Here is a 20,232-nt window from a genome sequence, read left to right as displayed (position 1 = left end):
TTTTAATGTTTTTGTCTGTTCACTCTGCTGGTCCTGCAGCTGATAGATCATTGATCATCTATTGGTATTTATTCAATCAATAACATTCATTTATTTTGGTTTGGTTCAAGTTAAAGTGATTTCCTGCATTATGGGATGGAGTCAGACCTGAATACACTTTAACAAACATCATGTTTAATCTATGAAGTTAAAGTTTAACAGCTCTGATGTGTCACTGATCAATAATCAGCTGTATTGATCAGTAAAATCAATATATTAACATGATGAGCAGTTTTCTAGCAGCATTCCTGTCCTGCATCATTTACAGCAGCACAACTTTAAAGTCCTCATTTTATTTTCCTCCTCGCTCTACATTAAAACTACCTGCTGACTGAAGGAGCAACCTGATTGGTCCGTTTACTGCAGAAGAGTCACATGACTCCTTAACCTGCTTTAATGTGAACAGAGTGAAGCAGAAAGTCTGAGTGAACAAAGAAAGTTGATGAACTCCTCCATGACACCCATTAACTGAGACTCAGGTGTATCAGAGCTCCTGGTCCAGCCCTCAGGTGATCACCTCCACCATCAGTGTTCCTGAGTCGTACCTGTTGTTGATGGCAGTGGCAGAATGCAGGCTGCGGGGGAGGGGGGCAGTCCCACTGAGGGCTGGTTTGCTCCACACCAGAGAGTCTGTGACATCATGAGGACAGAGCCAATCACAGGTAGGGAATAGTTCAGTGTGTCGCAGATCAACAGGTGAGTTCAGGTGTCTCACCTATGTCCAGGAACCACAGGTCTCCCAGCCTGCAGCCGTTCATCCCTCCGTAGATGATCAGCCTGCTGCTCGTCACCACCGCCGTGTGACTCTCTCTGGGAGGCGGAGCCTCACCTGATGTCACCGGAATCTCCCAGGCAACCACGCTGGAGCCTGGACGCAGCTGCAGGCAGTACAGGTCGTTCAGGTACCTGAGGACGGAGGACAGCTGAGGATGGAGGTCTGCACCAGGACCAGTAGAGCTCAGGGTTTCCTACCTGGGGATGTTCCTCTTGGGGTCTTCGCTGTCATTGGCCAGTCCTCCGAACAGGTAACAGCGGCTGCCAATCAGAGAGAAGCTGTGTCCAAGACGGGGGCAGGGGGGCGGACCGTTCCTCGGAGGTTTGGCCTTCAGACGCTTCCACTCCCAGCGACTGGCCTGAAGAAGCACAGGTACTGAACACCTGATCTAAGAGAACACAGCTGATCCAATAGAACACGGCTGATCCAAGAGAACACGGCTGATCCAAGAGAACACGGCTGATCCAAGAGAACACGGCTGATCCAATAGAACACGGCTGATCCAAGAGAACACGGCTGATCCAATAGAACACGGCTGATCCAATAGAACACGGCTGATCCAATAGAACACGGCTGATCCAAGAGAACACGGCTGATCCAAGAGAACACAGCTGATCCAAGAGAACACGGCTGATCTAAGAGAACACGGCTGATCCAATAGAACACAGCTGATCCAAGAGAACACGGCTGATCCAATAGAACACGGCTGATCTAAGAGAACACGGCTGATCCAATAGAACACGGCTGATCCAATAGAACACGGCTGATCTAAGAGAACACGGCTGATCTAAGAGAACACGGCTGATCCAATAGAACACGGCTGATCCAATAGAACACGGCTGATCTAAGAGAACACGGCTGATCCAATAGAACACAGCTGATCTAAGAGAACACGGCTGATCCAATAGAACACGGCTGATCCAATAGAACACGGCTGATCTAAGAGAACACAGCTGATCTAAGAGAACACGGCTGATCCAATAGAACACGGCTGATCCAATAGAACACGGCTGATCCAATAGAACACGGCTGATCCAAGAGAACACGGCTGATCTAAGAGAACACGGCTGATCCAATAGAACACGGCTGATCCAATAGAACACGGCTAATCCAAGAGAACACGGCTGATCCAAGAGAACACGGCTGATCCAAGAGAACACAGCTGATCCAAGAGAACACGGCTGATCCAAGAGAACACGGCTGATCCAAGAGAACACAGCTGATCCAATAGAACACAGCTGATCTAAGAGAACACGGCTGATCCAATAGAACACGGCTGATCCAATAGAACACGGCTGATCCAATAGAACACAGCTGATCCAAGAGAACACGGCTGATCCAATAGAACACGGCTGATCTAAGAGAACACGGCTGATCCAATAGAACACAGCTGATCCAAGAGAACACGGCTGATCTAAGAGAACACGGCTGATCCAATAGAACACGGCTGATCCAATAGAACACGGCTGATCCAATAGAACACGGCTGATCCAAGAGAACACAGCTGATCCAAGAGAACACGGCTGATCCAAGAGAACACGGCTGATCCAAGAGAACACGGCTGATCCAATAGAACACGGCTGATCCAAGAGAACACAGCTGATCCAAGAGAACACGGCTGATCCAAGAGAACACGGCTGATCCAAGAGAACACAGCTGATCCAAGAGAACACGGCTGATCCAAGAGAACACGGCTGATCCAAGAGAACACAGCTGATCCAATAGAACACAGCTGATCTAAGAGAACACGGCTGATCCAATAGAACACGGCTGATCCAATAGAACACAGCTGATCCAAGAGAACACGGCTGATCCAATAGAACACGGCTGATCTAAGAGAACACGGCTGATCCAATAGAACACAGCTGATCCAAGAGAACACAGCTGATCCAATAGAACACGGCTGATCTAAGAGAACACGGCTGATCCAATAGAACACGGCTGATCCAATAGAACACGGCTGATCCAATAGAACACGGCTGATCCAAGAGAACACGGCTGATCTAAGAGAACACGGCTGATCCAATAGAACACGGCTGATCCAATAGAACACGGCTGATCTAAGAGAACACAGCTGATCCAATAGAACACGGCTGATCCAATAGAACACGGCTGATCTAAGAGAACACGGCTGATCCAATAGAACACGGCTGATCCAAGAGAACACGGCTGATCTAAGAGAACACAGCTGATCCAAGAGAACACGGCTGATCCAATAGAACACGGCTGATCCAAGAGAACACGGCTGATCCAAGAGAACACGGCTGATCCAAGAGAACACAGCTGATCCAAGAGAACACAGCTGATCCAAGAGAACACGGCTGATCCAAGAGAACACAGCTGATCCAATAGAACACAGCTGATCTAAGAGAACACGGCTGATCCAATAGAACACGGCTGATCCAATAGAACACAGCTGATCCAAGAGAACACGGCTGATCCAATAGAACACGGCTGATCTAAGAGAACACGGCTGATCCAATAGAACACAGCTGATCCAAGAGAACACAGCTGATCCAATAGAACACGGCTGATCCAAGAGAACACGGCTGATCCAATAGAACACGGCTGATCCAATAGAACACGGCTGATCTAAGAGAACACGGCTGATCCAATAGAACACGGCTGATCCAATAGAACACGGCTGATCTAAGAGAACACGGCTGATCCAATAGAACACGGCTGATCCAATAGAACACGGCTGATCCAAGAGAACACGGCTGATCCAATAGAACACGGCTGATCCAAGAGAACACGGCTGATCCAAGAGAACACGGCTGATCCAAGAGAACACGGCTGATCCAAGAGAACACGGCTGATCCAATAGAACACGGCTGATCCAAGAGAACACGGCTGATCCAAGAGAACACAGCTGATCCAAGAGAACACGGCTGATCCAAGAGAACACAGCTGATCCAATAGAACACGGCTGATCCAAGAGAACACGGCTGATCCAAGAGAACACGGCTGATCCAAGAGAACACAGCTGATCCAATAGAACACAGCTGATCCAAGAGAACACGGCTGATCCAAGAGAACACGGCTGATCCAATAGAACACGGCTGATCCAAGAGAACACGGCTGATCCAAGAGAACACAGCTGATCCAATAGAACACAGCTGATCTAAGAGAACACGGCTGATCCAATAGAACACGGCTGATCCAATAGAACACAGCTGATCCAAGAGAACACGGCTGATCCAATAGAACACGGCTGATCTAAGAGAACACGGCTGATCCAATAGAACACAGCTGATCCAAGAGAACACGGCTGATCCAATAGAACACGGCTGATCTAAGAGAACACGGCTGATCCAATAGAACACGGCTGATCCAATAGAACACGGCTGATCCAATAGAACACGGCTGATCTAAGAGAACACGGCTGATCCAATAGAACACGGCTGATCCAATAGAACACGGCTGATCTAAGAGAACACGGCTGATCTAAGAGAACACGGCTGATCCAATAGAACACGGCTGATCCAATAGAACACGGCTGATCTAAGAGAACACGGCTGATCCAATAGAACACAGCTGATCTAAGAGAACACGGCTGATCCAATAGAACACGGCTGATCCAATAGAACACGGCTGATCTAAGAGAACACGGCTGATCCAATAGAACACGGCTGATCCAATAGAACACAGCTGATCTAAGAGAACACGGCTGATCCAATAGAACACGGCTGATCTAAGAGAACACAGCTGAACCCATTTGACGTCCTTAAAATCAGCTCATTGTTTTGAATCTACAACAACTTCAGAGGAAGAAATGAAGACATGCAGTGTTTCTGCTAGGATTTTTTTTCTGTAGGGGCAGCAGGCTCTCCCCACTACACACACACACACACACACACACACACACACACACACACACACACACACACACACACACACACACACACACACACACAAGGTACTGAGAGCTCCACAGTTATCAGTAGTTTACCTTAGTACTCGCGAGTACCCGAAACAGTGCATGACTGCTGTGAAGGTGGAGACATGCAGCGGTGGAGTGTTTGCGACGATTAAAAAAATTAAAAAATTAAAAGTGCAGCGCTGGAATTTTAGTCACGGCTGGTCGCCGCTGCAGAATGAATGTAGCACAAACCTTGATATGTCTGGTTTTACCTTCATACTATGAATATATCATTTATAAAACAGCATCTGGACTCAGTTTCTACCAGAACTCAGATGTTCCTCCTCCTAAATGTCATGGTTCTGTCTGCTGGACTGATGGAAGTTCTGATGAAGTCCATTAAAAAGTGATAAATCTGGACCCACCCCTATGGATCTCTGGAGATATTCCCAGGATGAAGGTAGAACTTTGTATGAAAAGGTAAAATATTGATAGTTTGATGACCAATCAGTCTCAGATCCCGATTGGTCATCAGGGTCAGCAGGCTCCGCCCCTCGCAGGTCACCTACCTGCAGCTCATACAGGTCGCTGCTGTACTTCCCGTACTCCAACATCCCTCCAAACACCAGCAGTCGCGTCCCGTCGCACACGAAACCATAAGCAGCACAACCGGGAGGAACGTCACCACGGACCGCCGGGACGAACCACTGGTTGGTCGCTGGAGGGGGGACAGACAGATGGATGGACAGACAGACACTATATTCACCTTTAGGAAATTAAAGGTATCCAGTAGTTCACACTTTATATTAAAGAAATATCAGGAAAACAGCCTTTGAAATCATGCTGGTACTTTACAATAAAAACTATTTCAGGTGTAACTATAGTGTACCAATAACAACAATAGAAACAACAACCAGCCAACAGAAGAGGAGATTCCAAGTGTAAGAAAGAGAATAACATGTATGTTATTTTTGTCCTGTCAGTTTCTGTTGTTGTCGTTTATCAGTATGTTGTTGTTTAGTGTTTCCCGTTGTGGCAGCGGGGAGGGGAGGGGGGCGTGACTGTGTGACGTCACAAGTCTTCAGTAAAAACGCGCCATTTCTCTCTGTCTCTGCCGGAGCTTTTATCTACCTGCTAATCCTGCTAGCCCGTTAGCTAAACTAGGCTAATCTAGCCTAGCAGCCTAAAGCAGCACACACTAAGTTCAGAGTAAAGTTACGCTGCTTTAACTCATTACCTAAACTAGGCTAACCTAGCCTAGCAGGCTAAAGCAGCACACACTGAGTTCAGAGTAAAGTTACACTGACTGCTTTAGCTCGTTAGCAGTGTTAGCTTCTACTAAGCTTCTTTTCAGACACGAAAATAAAATTAATAAATACCAGTGTTGTAGACGTGCAGCTCGTCCACGATCCCCTCGTTACCTCCACCGAACACCACCATCAGCTCCTTGATGGCAACAGCCCGGTGTCCGTGCCGGGGCCTCGGAACCGGGCCGTTCCAGTCCAAGACACGTTTCCAGCGAGGCTGCAACTCCGCCGGAGTCGCTGCTTCGGCAGCCATGACGCCCGGCGTCTGTCTGCTCCTCCTGACACTCGGTGGGGGATAAAAATTCAAATTCAGTCGAGAGTCTTTAAGGGGTTTTGGATTAGCATTAGCCTGCGAAGTAGCTCCAGGGGCTAGCTAGCTGGCTAACGGGATAGGAGCTGTCTGTGGGTCTAACTAGCTCCTGACCGACGCCGGGACTGAAATTCAGACTGTTTTTATTAAACCTGGAGGATAAACTCCGTCCTCCGGAGACCCGACCGGTTGCTCAGTCTGACACGGAGCACCAGTGTGTAAGGCGGCAGCAGCAGCCTGCAGCGGACAGTCAGTTGGAAGCCGCCGGTAGCAGCTCAGGCTACCGGACAGAAGCTCCGGAGGCTGCCGTCAGACACGCAGAGCAGCGGGGAGCTAGGTGGCTAATGGCTAACAGCTGCTGCTCGTCCAGAGTTACTAAAATAAATTAATTTAGTCCATTCAGCTTCAAGCAGCCTGCAGTCTGACCCCTCTGTACAACATGAACCATTAAAAGCCTTTAATAAAACAGCCACACCTGGATAACGAAGCACCAACATGTCAAAATATCATCTTTAAAGGATAAGGGTTAAAGAAACTCTTAAATAACTGATTTATTAAAACCAGAAAACATGAACAAACCATGGATTGTAACTGTAAAAACTGATTTATCCATAAATGAAGTATGAGCATGTTTTCACTGATTCTGTTATTTCTAGTTTTAAAACCACATTCAGTGGTTCCAAATAAAACGTGACAGATTTATTATTTCAGCATTTCATAATACAGAACCTTCAGACTGAGTAGGTGTGACGAATAAATAGATGTTTTCTGACAGTTTTCAGTCCAGTTGGTTTGATTGTATAACAGTAAAAGGATCAATAGAGTTTGGTTGTATTGTGTTTCAGGAATGTTTTTTTTCTCCTGCTGGGTTGCAGCTCTGTGGACGTCGCTCTGCATTTTACTGCCCATGATGTGACCAATAAAGCTCTGGATGTTGGTTTTCTGAACTCTGGAAACAGGACACAGCTGCTTCTGAGATCGTTCTCATCTCTGCATCAGAAATGTTCATCTCTGGTCCAGGTGCAGATCAAGTCAGTCGTGTTTGGCAGGAAGATATTCCAGCTCATCGCTCTCCTCCGGTCCTCTGAAGTCAGAACCGGCTGCTCCGTCTGAAACACACCAGCAGAGTGAACAGCTTCAGCTCATATGTGACACAAATCCCAAATACTAACATCAAAAATTGGATGTTAACGCCAAACGGTGATACCAGATGACACTAAGTTGTTTTGTTAATTTATTTTTATACATATCCACGTGTAATGTTAGGTTCTGGTGAATCCCAGATCGTGGCGCTGTTCTACACGTACAGAGATCATCAGACAGCAGCTCTGGAGTCTGGATCCTTCCCTCTTCAGTTTTCTTCTCCAGCAGCCGTTGATTCCTGGGATTCATGTGGACTGAAAAATAATCAGGTTTTAGTTTCACTTCACTCCAACAAATGAACCAGTTTAACGCTCTGAACTCCACCAGCTGCTCTTATTTTGGTGGTTCAACATGAAGGAAGAACTCAGAGATGTCTTCTGAAGAACACAGAAGGATGGAAACCAGGAAAAATAAACACTTCTGACTGTTTATTTCTTAAAATATGTCCAAAATGACTCAAAATGGTCTAAAATGACTTAAGCTGACTTAAGCTGTCCAAGCTGTCATAAAAATTGGTTGAAATCCCAGAAAAAAATGTGTCTGATACGAGCAAACATGGACAAAGAAGTTCATTTAACCCTCTGAACTTTAGGATGGTTCTGGGTCTTTTATTTTTACTCCTGTCTCACTTTTCTTCTCTGATGTTCATTTTAAAGTCCTGCAGCTCTGAGGAACCAGAACATCATGAAGAAGAAGAGAACTCAGAGACGTCTTCTGGCTGTAGGACGATGGAAACCCGTCATCATTCCTTTCTTTAATGATTTTAACAGAAATGTATGAAAACTGGACTCAACACGTTTTATTTATTTTTACATCTGGTAATGGGCGGAGCTCCAGGAGAAACCAAGCAGCTCCTACCATCTCCTCATCCTGTAGATGTTTTTCTGTCTCCATGTTTCAGCCTCGACACACAGTTCTGTCTGCTCTCTGTCTTCTTTCAGACATTTTATTTCTCTCTGTTTTGTGTTTTTGTCATGATTTTTTGCTGAGGAGTAACATTTTTATGACTTTACAGAATTTGGTCAGAAGAGTTTATCTTTGGAGAACTTCTAAATGACACAAGTCCAATAAAGCTGTTTGGATTAAACGTAGAACTTTAAGGTCAGATATTCCTGATAGAACCAAACGTCACAGACGATGTGTTCAGGGACCGTCTGAAATGTGAAAATCTGGCCGTTTCTTTCTGTTTTTATCAAATAAAGAAGAAAACCGGCCTTGGAGGATCTCTGGCAGGTTCAGGGTCTGCTGACGTACCTGAGGGCCCCGGACACATGGACTGCAGGGACCCGGCAGGAGAGAACCCTGCTGGGGTTCCTGATGAGGTTCCTCCTGATGAGGTTCCTCCTGAGAGGACGCCGTCGGTGCTGGGCTGTGGGGGGAAGTTGTACTGGTCCTCGGTGGGGACAGATGGGTGGTTCTGGTCTCTGCTGCTGGTCCCGTTGGACTGGGGGCTGAGGTGGTACTGGGAGAAACCTCGACTCTCATCCGTCTCACACGGACCCAGGAAGGACGAGGAGGACAGAGGGGGGAGGGAGGAGGAGGAGTGGAGTGGGTGAGGAGGAGGGAGGGAGCAGAGAGACGAGGAGGACTGGGAGGACTGGGAGGACTGGGAGGACAGGGAGGACAGGGAGGACAGGGAGGACAGGGAGGACGGGTAGCTGTCCTCCAGTGGTCCCAGTGAGGACAGCTGCTGGGACAGAGCTCCTACACTGGAGTCCAGACTGAGAGGAGGTCTGGGGACTGAAGGAGCAGAGGAGGAGGAGGAGGAGCTGGTTCTCCACATGAAGGTCTGGACGTCCTCCAGTCTGTGAAACACCTGAAGACAAAACATCCAGGTGAGGACAGAGTCCACAATGGAGCCCTGAGGGACACCTGAGGACGTGACGGATAGGTACTGATCTCCATGGACCGATCGATCAGCGAGGAGGAGAACGTCCTTTAGTGATCGTCATTAATGAACTCATCTCGTCCTGGATGAACGATTCTCTGCTCTACAGGCTGTTAGTTCGTTAGATTTACTTCATATCGGGTCCAGATGTGGGTCACTGCTCTCACCGATGATCAATAATTAGTATCTTACCAATAAATAGTGTTCATAGCGGTGAGTTCTCACCTTGGTCATGGCTGGTCTCCTCCTCTTGTTCTTGTCCAAACATCTGCAGGCCAAAGCAGCGACCTGCAGGCAGCCGGCCGGCTCACAAGCGCCCCCTGCAGACAGAGCTTCCATTAAAGGGGAACTTCGGCTTTTTCCAACCTGGGGTCTGTTTTCATCTGTAATTTCATACATGTGAGGGATGGAGAAATGAATTTTCGACATAGCTCCAGTATTTAGCCAGGCAGGCAGCTTAGCAGCTCAGCTAGCAGCTCAGCTAGCAGCTCAGCTAGCAGCTCAGCTAGCGAAAAGTATGGGGCAGCTGGACCCCCGCGTCAAAGTCCACCCTAACGTGCTTTTTCCCCACACTGACCGGCTCAGATAGTCTCAATGAGTGTCCCACAACATGCTAGAGATGAGAAGTGAACGAAAACCTCCACATTACCTGGCGATCGCTCTTTGTTGTGGTCTGTATCCAAATCTCAGGACGCTAGAACGCAAATCTCGTTCCAAAATTACGCGATAGCTCGCGACAAAACACCAGTTTTGTCGCGAGCTATCGCAGATCTCGGACACTCATTGAGACTATCTGAGCCGGTCAGTGTGGGGAAAAAAGCACGTTAGGGTGGACTTTGACGCGGGGGGGCCAGCTGCCCCATACTTTTCGCTAGCTGAGCTGCTAGCTGACTGCCTGGCTAAATACTGGAGCTATGTCGAAAATTCATTTCTCCATCACTCATGTATGAAATTACATATGGAAACAGACCCCAGATTGAAAAAAAAACAACTTCCCCTTTAACACCAGGATGAATCCACTGAACCTGCAGCTTCAAACAGCTGATCTCTAAACGCCACCGTCTATCTGGCAGACTCTGGAAGAACATTTCTACATTCTGACGGTCCCTGAAGGTGTTATCTGTAGTCCTGTCAAAAAATGAACCAAAGTGGAGCTTAAAATCATTAGATTTCATTAAAGTCACTGTTCTCTACATGGCAGCAGAGCCTCTAGAACCAGAACCAGTGGCGGCCCGTGACCAAAATTACCGAGGAAGCCAGTGTGAACAACAAATTAGATTCGGTGTTTTAACTGTTATTTTCATGTAAACAAATCAGCCTACTGTTACAGTACCTTTATTCTACCGACTTCTCATTCATTTCAGTGATAAAAAAAGAGGTTAAGTGCTCCAGGGGTTGTTCAGGGAGCCGGTAGACCGGTCAAATAGGAGACATGGCCAGCAGAAAAGCCGGTTAAGCTTGGTACTTCCCGTTAGCCACTCGTTTCTGGCATAGTTAGCTTCAGAAAAAGAGCGAGCTTTTCCATTAGCTCCACACTTAGTTAGATTGAGCTTTGGAGTTGGCCTACCGTCCCTTTTGACTTGTAGTTGAACTTCAAAAGGAAGTTTTGTGAAGTCATTTTTACAAGAAACTCAAGGTCCCTGTCACCATCCGTTCTCTGGCTAGCTTGATGGCTATACTTGCTGTGTGGGCTTGCTGGCGCCTGGTGGGACAGCTGCATTAGTGTGGGTATTGTTCATCACAGTTTGTGATTGGTTGGAAGCCAGATTTGATCTGGCCTCCCTTATGTTTTTTTAATGATGCATCGACCATTAAACGATGAGCCTTGCTTCAATCTGATTGGCTAATACGGGCTGTTTTTTTCTCTAAGGGAGGCAAGGCGAAGCTGGCCTCTGAACAGACAGACAGGCAGAGGGCATGACAGACGTAGTGTAATGGACAAAAAGAGCTCGACAAGAGGAGCGCTGTTTTGCTCCTCACAAAGCAGAAATGCCTGATGTAGTGTTTTGACAACAAGGAATGACAAAAATATAAAACATAAAATACATAGTGGTGAAGATTATTTATATTTTTCTTTCTTGCATATTTTTTTGGGGAAGCCAGGCTTCCCTTGGCCTCCGTGAAAAACCGTCACTGACCAGAACCTCCTCCTGGTTCTGGTTCTCCAGCAGGGAAACTTCCAGAAAGCTTCAGGTTGAACTGCAGAGAGTCTGAGAGGAAAACCAGCAGAATAAATGCATGAGGCTGATAACAGCAGCTCTGACCTGCCATCAGCCGCTCATCCAGCTGCTTCCTCCACGCTGCTTCAGATGAGCCACATGGACCGTCCTCCAGCTCCTCCACCAGGTCCTTCTGAGAACCACAACCACAACCTCCATCAGTCAAACGTCACAGGAACGTTTACAGAATGTTTCAGGACACTGATCAGACTGATGACAAACTACAAACATCGATGCTCTGAGTAATCTCATTAATCCTGTATCGACTAATCATTAAAACAAAAGAAGGACGTGTTCTATGTGCTAACACTGATGTTCTAACAGGTACACTGGACATCTGCTAATATATTCACCCTTAGCTACCGGCACGCTGTCAGAGATAAACGGTAGATCTGGTTGGAGGTCATTAACTCCACAGAAGTCTTTGTCATGGTGCCCGTTGCTGCTAAACTCCCACAATGCTCTCTGCTTTAACCTCCTCTGGTCTCTACAGGATTAAACAGGAAGAGGCTCCACCTGGTGGAACAACCAGGAACTACAGCTGATCTGATGACATCAGGACCTTCTGCCTTGTTAGTGTAATTTTAATCAAGTATAATATGAATAAATTAACAATGAATCATGAACTACTTCTGACTGAATGCCCAGTCCAGCTGCTGCTTGCAAAGACAGAGTTGCATGATGGGTAATTTTATGCTGTGTCCACATGGAAATGCATCTGAATATCACCTATTGGTGGTCGGTCACCAGTGGGCCACCAGGAGGTCACATGACAGACTTTCAGTCATTCAGACCTTCAGTCCTCCAGTCCTCCAGTCATTCAGTCCTCCAGTCATTCAGTCCTCCAGTCATTCAGTCCTCCAGTCCTCCAGTCCTTCAGTCCTCCAGTCATTCAGTCCTCCAGTCATTCAGTCCTCCAGTCCTCAGTCCTCCAGTCATTCAGGTCTCCAGTCCTCCAGTCCTTCAGTCCTCCAGTCTCAGTCCTCCAGTCCTCCAGTCATTCAGTCTCCAGTCATTCAGTCTCCAGTCCTGCCCCAGTCCTCCAGTCCTCCAGTCATTCAGTCCTCCAGTCATTCAGTCCTCCAGTCCTCCAGTCCCTCCAGTCATTCAGTCCTCCAGTCATTCAGTCCTCCAGTCCTTCCAGTCCTCCAGTCATTCAGTCCATTCAGTCCTCCAGTCATTCAGTCCTCCAGTCCTCCAGTCATTCAGTCCTCCAGTCATTCAGTCTCCAGTCCTCCAGTCATTCAGTCCTCCAGTCATTCAGTCCTCCAGTCATTCAGTCCTCCAGTCATTCAGTCCTCCAGTCATTCAGTCCTCCAGTCCTCCAGTCATTCAGTCCTCCAGTCATTCAGTCCTCCAGTCCTCCAGTCATTCAGTCCTCCAGTCATTCAGTCCTCCAGTCCTCCAGTCCTCCAGTCCTTCAGTCCTCCAGTCATTCAGTCCTTCCAGTCCTCCAGTCCTCCAGTCCTTCAGTCCTCCAGTCTCCAGTCTCCAGTCCTTCAGTCCTCCAGTCCTCCAGTCCTCCAGTCCTTCCCTCAGTCCTCCAGTCCTTCAGTCCAGTCCTCCAGTCCTCCAGTCCTTCAGTCCTCCAGTCCTCCAGTCATTCAGTCCTCCAGTCATTCAGTCCTCCAGTCATTCAGTCCTCCAGTCCTCCAGTCCTCCAGTCATTCAGTCCTCCAGTCCTTCAGTCCTCCAGTCCTTCCAGTCCTCCAGTCCTCCAGTCCTCCAGTCCTTCAGTCCTCCAGTCCTCCAGTCCTTCAGTCCTCAGTCCTCCAGTCCTCCAGTCATCCAGTCCTTCAGACCTCCAGTCCTCAGTCCTCCAGTCATTCAGTCCTTCAGATCTTCAGACCTCCAGTCCTTCAGTCCTTTCAGACTTCAGTCCTTCAGACCTCCAGTCCTTCAGTATTCAGACTTTCAGTCCTCAGACTCAGTCCTTCAGTCTTTCAGACTTTCAGTCTTCAGACCTCCAGTCTCAGTTTCAGACTTCAGTCTTCAGACCTCCAGTCTTCAGTCTTCAGACTTCAGTCATTCAGACCTCCAGTCATCAGACTTCAGACTTCAGTCCTTCAGTCCTTCAGTCTTCAGCATTCGGTCCTTCAGTCATTCAGTCATTCAGTCCTTCAGACCTTCAGTTCTTCAGACCTCCAGTCCATCCAGACCTCCAGTCCTTCAGTCCTTCAGTCCTTCAGTCATCCAGTCCTTCAGTCCTTCAGTCATCCAGTCCTTCAGTCCTTCAGTCATTCGGTCCTTCAGTCATTCAGTCATTCAGTCCTTAAGACCTTCAGTCCGGTAGAATGTCGGAGCCATACAGCGGCTCAAACTTTCTCTTTAATGACGAAAACATTTTAGCGAAAAAGTATTTCTGAAAGCATTTGAAGTGGGAATCCGTCCCTGGTTTTAGTTCTGCGACGGCTACTTTAAGAAGTTTAGTGAAGGTTTTGCGATGCGTCTGACCTCTGCTCCCTGCACCTCATTAGCATAAAGCAGAAGTCAAGTCCACTTTATGTTAATGACCTGCAGGTAACTCCAGGCCAACGTGCTGCAATGTAGCTCAAAATGCAACCAGAATGCAATGCTGGGTGTTCCACAGACATTGCTGGATCCTGTGGACACAAACCTTTAGTTTTTAGATGCTAAGCTAACAGAGAGAAAGGAACTTATGCAGCAGAGAGAACCCTGAACTTCAGATCAGGACTACCATCAGAAAAACACCGAACCCCCACAACATGGAAGCTGATCAGCTGCTGGTTCTGAGTGGACCAGACCAGATCACAAGACTCCTCAGGTAGTGACTGGGATGTGAGCAGGTGTGTGTTCTGACCAGGTATCTCTCTCCGGACCTCATGTCTTTGTGCAGCGCTCGGCGTCCGGTCAGCACCTCCAGCAGCACCTGGAACACACAGAACGATCTGTTTGAAGTCTCACAGCGTTTAATGCTCTCCGTGTTTTAATGTTCAGACTGTCATGTGTGTCTTAAATCAGCAGCAGACTACATTTCCCATCATGCAGTGCCTCACCACTCCAAAGCTGTAGACGTCCACCGCTGTCCCCAGCTGTCCGTTCCTGCACGTATTCATCCGGTAGATAAGCCAGCGTTCCTCTCACCGTCGCCGTTTACCGAGGGATTTTGTCTGAGCCCCCGTCTGATCCCCCGGGCGACCCGAAGAGCTCCGAGACACAAACTGAGCCAGACCAAATCAGAAAGCTTCGCTGCCAGGTGACGGTCAAGCAGGATGTTGGAGCTGCAGAAACAACAGGAAGTGAATGGAAATGAACAGGAAGGTTTACAGCAGGACTGACAACACTTTTCTATCACCAGATGTAGATGTAATCATGACAAAACATAACTGTGTGTCTTTGTTCTGTGACGACAGGAATATATTTAGTGAACTTCAGTAAGAGGACAAAAAAAGCAGAAAATGTATCTGAAAGAAAACTGGAGTGAAGATTTGGAGCTCAGTACAAAAATGCTGACATGTGTGGTGACATTATGCGAGGTGACATCATGCACGGTGACATCATGCACGGTGACATCATGCACGGTGACATCATGCACGGTGACATCATGCGTGGTAAAATCATGCGTGACGACATCATGCGTGGTAAAATCATGCGTGGTAAAATCATGCATGGTGACATCCGTGTGACAAAATCATGTACGATGACATCATGTACAATGACATCATACGTGACAGCATCATGTGTGATGGCATCATGCGTGGTGATATCATGTGTGGTGACATCTTGCACGGTGACATCATGCGTGGTGATATCATGCGTGGTGATATCATGCGTGGTGATATCATGCGTGGTGACATCATGTGTGGTGACATCATGCGTGGTGATATCATGTGTGGTGACATCATGCGTGGTGACATCATGCGTGGTGATATCATGTGTGGTGACATCATGCGTGGTGATCATGCGTGGTGATATCATGCGTGGTGACATCATGTGTGGTGACATCTTGCACGGTGACATCATGCGTGACGCCATCATGCGTGGTAAAATCATGCGTGGTGACGACATCATGTACGATGACATGTACAATGACATCATACGTGACAGCATCATGTGTGGTGACATCATGTACAATGACATGTGTGGTGACATCATGTGTGGTGATATCATGGTGGTGAAATCATGTGTGGTGATATCATGCGTGGTGACACTGACCTCTTGACGTCTCCGTGGATCAGTGGTGTTTGTCCTCTAGGGGGAAGTGAAGGAACTGCAGAGCTGCTGAGGCTCCATGAACGATGTTCATCCTCTGAGACCATGACAGGAACTCAGAATCCTGCAACACAAACACACACATGTATAAATACACACTCCTTCAATACAGACATTTTAAATCATATTTCTACACACATGTTCAGTATGTAACAGCAGTCCTGCCCTATGTAATAACTGAAATATCACGTCAATCTAAACTGTATCCTCAGAGAAATCAGATTACTTCTAACAGAGTATTTTTTCTGATCAATAATCAGAAACTAATCTTTTGTGAAGTCCATATTTAAAGTCCAGACTCCAAAGTGATCCAGCTGTGATTCCAGTCAGTCTACCTGATGAACACGGGTTCTAAAAGGAGCTGAGAACAGCAGAACCGTTCTCAGTCCTGCGACCTATGGACGGGTCTATCTATGTCTGCATCATGGATCCACATGGAGAAGAACTGAACAGAGGAAAAGAAACATCTGACTGAGAGACTCGACAAAGATGGAAAAAGATCCAGGAAGATTAGTGAGCAACTGAAAACCAGAGAAGCAGAGAGTCAGCAGGAATCAGGAGGTCTAGAAGGAGTCATAGTTCCACTAATCAGGAGGTCGAGAAGGAGTCATAGTTCCACTAATCAGGAGGTCTGGAAGGAGTCATAGTTCCACTAATCAGGAGGTCTAGAAGGAGTCATAGTTCCACTAATCAGGAGGTCTAGAAGGAGTCATAGTTCCACTAATCAGGAGGTCTAGAAGGAGTCATAGTTCCACTAATCAGGAGGTCTAGAAGGAGTCATAGTTCCACTAATCAGGAGGTCGAGAAGGAGTCATAGTTCCACTAATCAGGAGGTCTGGAAGGAGTCATAGTTCCACTAATCAGGAGGTCTAGAAGGAGTCATAGTTCCACTAATCAGGAGGTCTAGAAGGAGTCATAGTTCCACTAATCAGGAGGTCTAGAAGGAGTCATAGTTCCACTATCAGGAGGTCTAGAAGGAGTCATAGTTCCACTAATCAGGAGGTCTAGAAGGAGTCATAGTTCACTAATCAGGAGGTCTAGAAGGAGTCATAGTTCCACTAATCCAGAAAGTCTAGAAGGAGTCATAGTTCCACTAATCAGGAGGTCTAGAAGGAGTCATAGTTCCACTAATCAGAAAGTCTAGAAGGAGTCATAGTCCACTATCAGAGCTCCTAAATGACTCCACACACAGTGAACTACTTTCTCCATCAAGCTGTAAAACAGACATCAGCTGCTTCAGACTTGGTTCAGGGTTCTCCATGGAACCAGAGTTAGTGTGAAGCTCAGACAGTGTGGAGGAACCTTCAGAACATCAACCTCTATGGACGGAGGACCAGAACTAAACTAGTTGCTGCTCAGAACTAAACTTCCAGATGTAGAACACGAGGAAGAAGCCTGATGGATGTTGGAGAACATGCTTTGGTCAGATGAAGATCAATGAGTTGGGCTCAGATGGAGTCCAGATGTTTGGTGAGAACCTGACCAGACTACCACAGTGGATGCATGGTCCTGACAGTGAAGCACGGAGGTGAGAGTGTGATATCTGGGGCTGCATGAGCTCAGAAGGTGTTGAAGACATTTCTAGATGATGCTGCACATGGCTGCACTCACTGCTGAAGACACACATATGTAAATTGTGGTGTGTTTGTGTACATTGTGTAGTCGGTCCTCCAGTGATTGGTTCTCCATGTAGCTGTAGATCAGACACATCGATCCTCCTCCTTCACTGAAACCCAACAGATCCACGATGTTTGGATGTCTGACCTGAGCAGGACACACACACACACACACACACACACACACACACATACTGTGTTAGGGTTGTGTTGTTGGCTCACACTGTGTTGTTATTAAAAACCTCAGTTGTCGTACTTCGACAGTTTCTCCACCTCTGTCTGGAAGCTCTTCATCAGCACCGTCCAGTCCAGCCTCACCGTCCTGCCAAAAACAGCAACACTGACCAATCCTTCTGTCAGCGACCAATCAGTAAAGACTCACCTGCCGGTCTGTGATTGGCTCACCTGTTTCAGCCTCTTAACAGCGCAGACGGTGTTGGACAGCGATGCTCGGTACACGGCGCCGAACCCCCCTCCCCCACTTGCAGAGAGGCGGAGAACCCCTCTGTCCCAGCATGCACCTCTTCATATGACCAGCACATCACTGCACCACTGGGGTGGGGCTAAGAGATGACATCATCATCATCATCATCATCATTATTCTACGTGCAATGGATGCAGTCATCTACTTTTAATGAATATCGATGACTGTGTGTGTGTGTGTGTTACCTTTGTGTGTGTGTGTGTGTGTGTGTGTGTGTGTGTGTGTCGTGTGTGTGTGTGTTACCTGTATGTTACTGTGTGGTTCATCTTTTTTAGGTGAGGGAGGAGGCGAGAGGGGCGGGGAGGAGAGGGGGGAAGAAGGGGCAGGGGAGGAGAGAAGGGGGGAGGAGGAGGAGGGAGAGGATTCAGACTGGAGACCCCTGCAGACAGAGAAAGTCAGAGGTCATCAGTAAGGATCACAACTGTAACCTCACAGGCAGATGATCGACTGACCCCGTTGAATGGGCACCGTATTATCACGGTGGAGGGTTAGGGTGTCTCTGTGATCCTGGTGTTGCAGGGCATCAGCCTCTGGTCGGGTCTCCCAACGTAAACTGGGCCAGGGGAGAGACCAGACTAACAGCGATTCAGAAGACCTCATTGAAAGCACAACCCTAACCCTAACCTCACCAGGGTTAGGGATACCGGGACTTCCCCTGGAGCCAGGCCTTGTGTGTGTGTGTGTGTGTGTGTGTGTGTGTGTGTGTGTGTGTGTGTGTGTGTGTGGGTGGGTGGGGGGGGGGGTCACGTCTACGCTGGGGATGCTGGGGTTACTGGGGACGTTCTGGACGCTGGGGTCACTGGGGACGTTCTGGACACTGGGGACGCTGGGGACACTGGGGACGTTCTGGACGCTGGGGACGCTGGGGACGTTCTGGACGCTGGGACGCTGGGGACGTTCTGGACGCTGGGGTCACTGGGGTCACTAAGGATGCTTTGGACACTGGGCACGCTGGGGACACTGGGGACGGTCTGGATGCTGGGCTCACTGGGGATGCTCTGGACGCTGGGGACACTGGGGATGCTGGGGACACTGGGGATGGGGTCACTGGGGTCGCTCTGGACGCTGGGGACAATGGGGACACTGGGGACACTGGGGATCCTGAGGATGGTGGGGACGATGGGGACACTCGGGATGCTGGGGAAGTTGGGGACACTGGTGACACTGGGGACGTGGAACGTCATCTCACTGGAAGGGATTGAACCTGAGCTGGTGCAGGAGGTGAAGCGATACTGGCGAGCTATAGTCGGGCTCACCTCCACACACAGTAATGGTTCTGGAACCAGAATCCTGGAGAGGGGTTGGACTCTCTCCTTTTCCAGAATTGCCCAGGCTGAGAAGGCCACCAGACAGGTGTGGGGAAACTCACAGCCCTGGATAAGCGCTGCTTTGTTGGAGTTCTCCTGGAGAACCAGAGAGTTACCACTCTGAGGATAAGCTCTGTTATTATGAACCAAACAGCAGTTCAGAGTATTCGGCCTTCTTGGAGTCTCTGGGTGGTTCCTGGAAGAGGTACCACCCAGAGACTCCATAGTTCTCCTGGAGGACTTCAACGCTTATGTGCGACAACGATGGACAAACCTGGAGGAGGTGATCGGAGGAACGGCCTATCTGAACCTGAGTGGTTCTGTTATTGGACTTCTGTTCTAGTCATAGACTGGACATAACAAACACCTTGTTGGAGCAGAAGGTTGTCATCAGTGTACCTGGTACCAGAACACCTTAGCCAAAGGTCCAGGATGGACTTCATAGTCGTATCATCAGATCTCGTGTGTCTCGGACACTTGGGTGAAGAGAGGAGCAGAGCTGTCAGCTGATCTCCACCTGGTGGTGAGTTGGATCTGATGGAAGACTGATGGACAGAGCTGGTAATCCAAACGTGAAGTGAGGGTGAACTGGGAACATCTGGAGGAGAACCCTGTCTGAGGGGTTTTCAACTCCCACCTCCTCACTTGTGCAGTGATCTGCTGGTGTGGGAACCTTAGCATTAGGCTTGGGCAGTATGACGGTAATACCGTATACCGCCGGTGTTTAAAAATAGCAGCGGTATCAGTTCCAATACCGTCATGAAAAAATGCAATGTTCTTATACAGGAGATAAGTGTTATGAGAGTGTGTGGCTCCGTTATGAGGCTCCAAGGAGAGTGAGATGTCCGAGCAACCCTGAGTGCAGCCCGAGCGAGGAAGACGGCAGTCGATTCGGTGAGTAAGAGAGAAGCTGTTGGGTTCAGCCGCTGTTAATTTACAATAAAGGCTGCAGTATTCTTCAATAAGGCCGGCCTCCTGTGTCTTTGCCTTCTACGACTGCTGAGGAAGTGAAGGGGGTTAACCCCGAAGTAACAACAGTAACTTCGGCC

General features: G+C 48.2%; 2 protein-coding genes and 1 long non-coding RNA gene across 18 annotated transcripts in view; 1 reads left to right on the top strand and 2 right to left on the bottom strand.

The window, feature by feature from the left end:
- Window positions 1-6,651, bottom strand: part of LOC110966545 (host cell factor 1-like) — a 28,132-nt gene extending 21,481 nt beyond the window's left edge. For 6 of the 15 annotated variants that reach the window (XM_051950040.1, XM_051950033.1, XM_051950035.1 and 3 more), the window contains exons 1-5: window positions 6,056-6,648; window positions 5,246-5,394; window positions 1,012-1,172; window positions 755-945; window positions 585-669 (exon numbers count right to left, since the gene is read on the bottom strand). In XM_051950040.1, the coding sequence (XP_051806000.1) occupies window positions 585-669; window positions 755-945; window positions 1,012-1,172; window positions 5,246-5,394; window positions 6,056-6,236 (767 nt within the window). In that variant the 5' untranslated portion in view covers window positions 6,237-6,648. Of the gene's footprint in view, window positions 1-584; window positions 670-754; window positions 946-1,011; window positions 1,173-5,245; window positions 5,395-5,590; window positions 5,652-6,055 lie in introns of those variants that run through there. The other 9 variants (XM_051950036.1, XM_051950048.1, XM_051950039.1 and 6 more) reach the window with 7 other exon arrangements.
- Window positions 6,652-6,829: 178 nt separating this feature from the next.
- Window positions 6,830-20,232, bottom strand: part of LOC127534463 (interleukin-1 receptor-associated kinase 1-like) — a 32,335-nt gene continuing 18,932 nt past the window's right edge. The window contains 18 exon segments of the mRNA XM_051949685.1: window positions 6,830-7,402; window positions 7,601-7,690; window positions 8,691-9,252; window positions 9,550-9,644; window positions 11,589-11,676; window positions 14,365-14,433; window positions 14,561-14,608; window positions 14,610-14,659; window positions 14,662-14,742; window positions 14,745-14,785; window positions 15,720-15,765; window positions 15,768-15,840; window positions 17,430-17,539; window positions 17,647-17,705; window positions 17,775-17,868; window positions 17,871-17,955; window positions 18,120-18,255; window positions 18,630-19,040. Coding sequence (XP_051805645.1) covers window positions 7,326-7,402; window positions 7,601-7,690; window positions 8,691-9,252; window positions 9,550-9,644; window positions 11,589-11,676; window positions 14,365-14,433; window positions 14,561-14,608; window positions 14,610-14,659; window positions 14,662-14,742; window positions 14,745-14,785; window positions 15,720-15,765; window positions 15,768-15,840; window positions 17,430-17,539; window positions 17,647-17,705; window positions 17,775-17,868; window positions 17,871-17,955; window positions 18,120-18,255; window positions 18,630-19,040 — 2,215 coding nt within the window. The 3' untranslated portion in view covers window positions 6,830-7,325.
- Window positions 16,186-16,738, top strand: LOC127534559 (uncharacterized). Of its 2 annotated transcripts, none has more exons than XR_007942730.1 (3): window positions 16,186-16,371; window positions 16,440-16,575; window positions 16,610-16,738. It is a non-coding gene; the product is annotated as an uncharacterized LOC127534559 (long non-coding RNA). The 2 variants fall into 2 exon arrangements; XR_007942731.1 differs by having other exon boundaries at window positions 16,406-16,575.

This window comes from Acanthochromis polyacanthus, chromosome 6 (genome assembly GCF_021347895.1).
Source record: "Acanthochromis polyacanthus isolate Apoly-LR-REF ecotype Palm Island chromosome 6, KAUST_Apoly_ChrSc, whole genome shotgun sequence".
NCBI classification, from domain to species: domain Eukaryota; kingdom Metazoa; phylum Chordata; class Actinopteri; family Pomacentridae; genus Acanthochromis; species Acanthochromis polyacanthus.
Note: the sequence above shows the minus strand (reverse complement) of the source record. Positions and strands in the feature narration are given on the sequence as shown.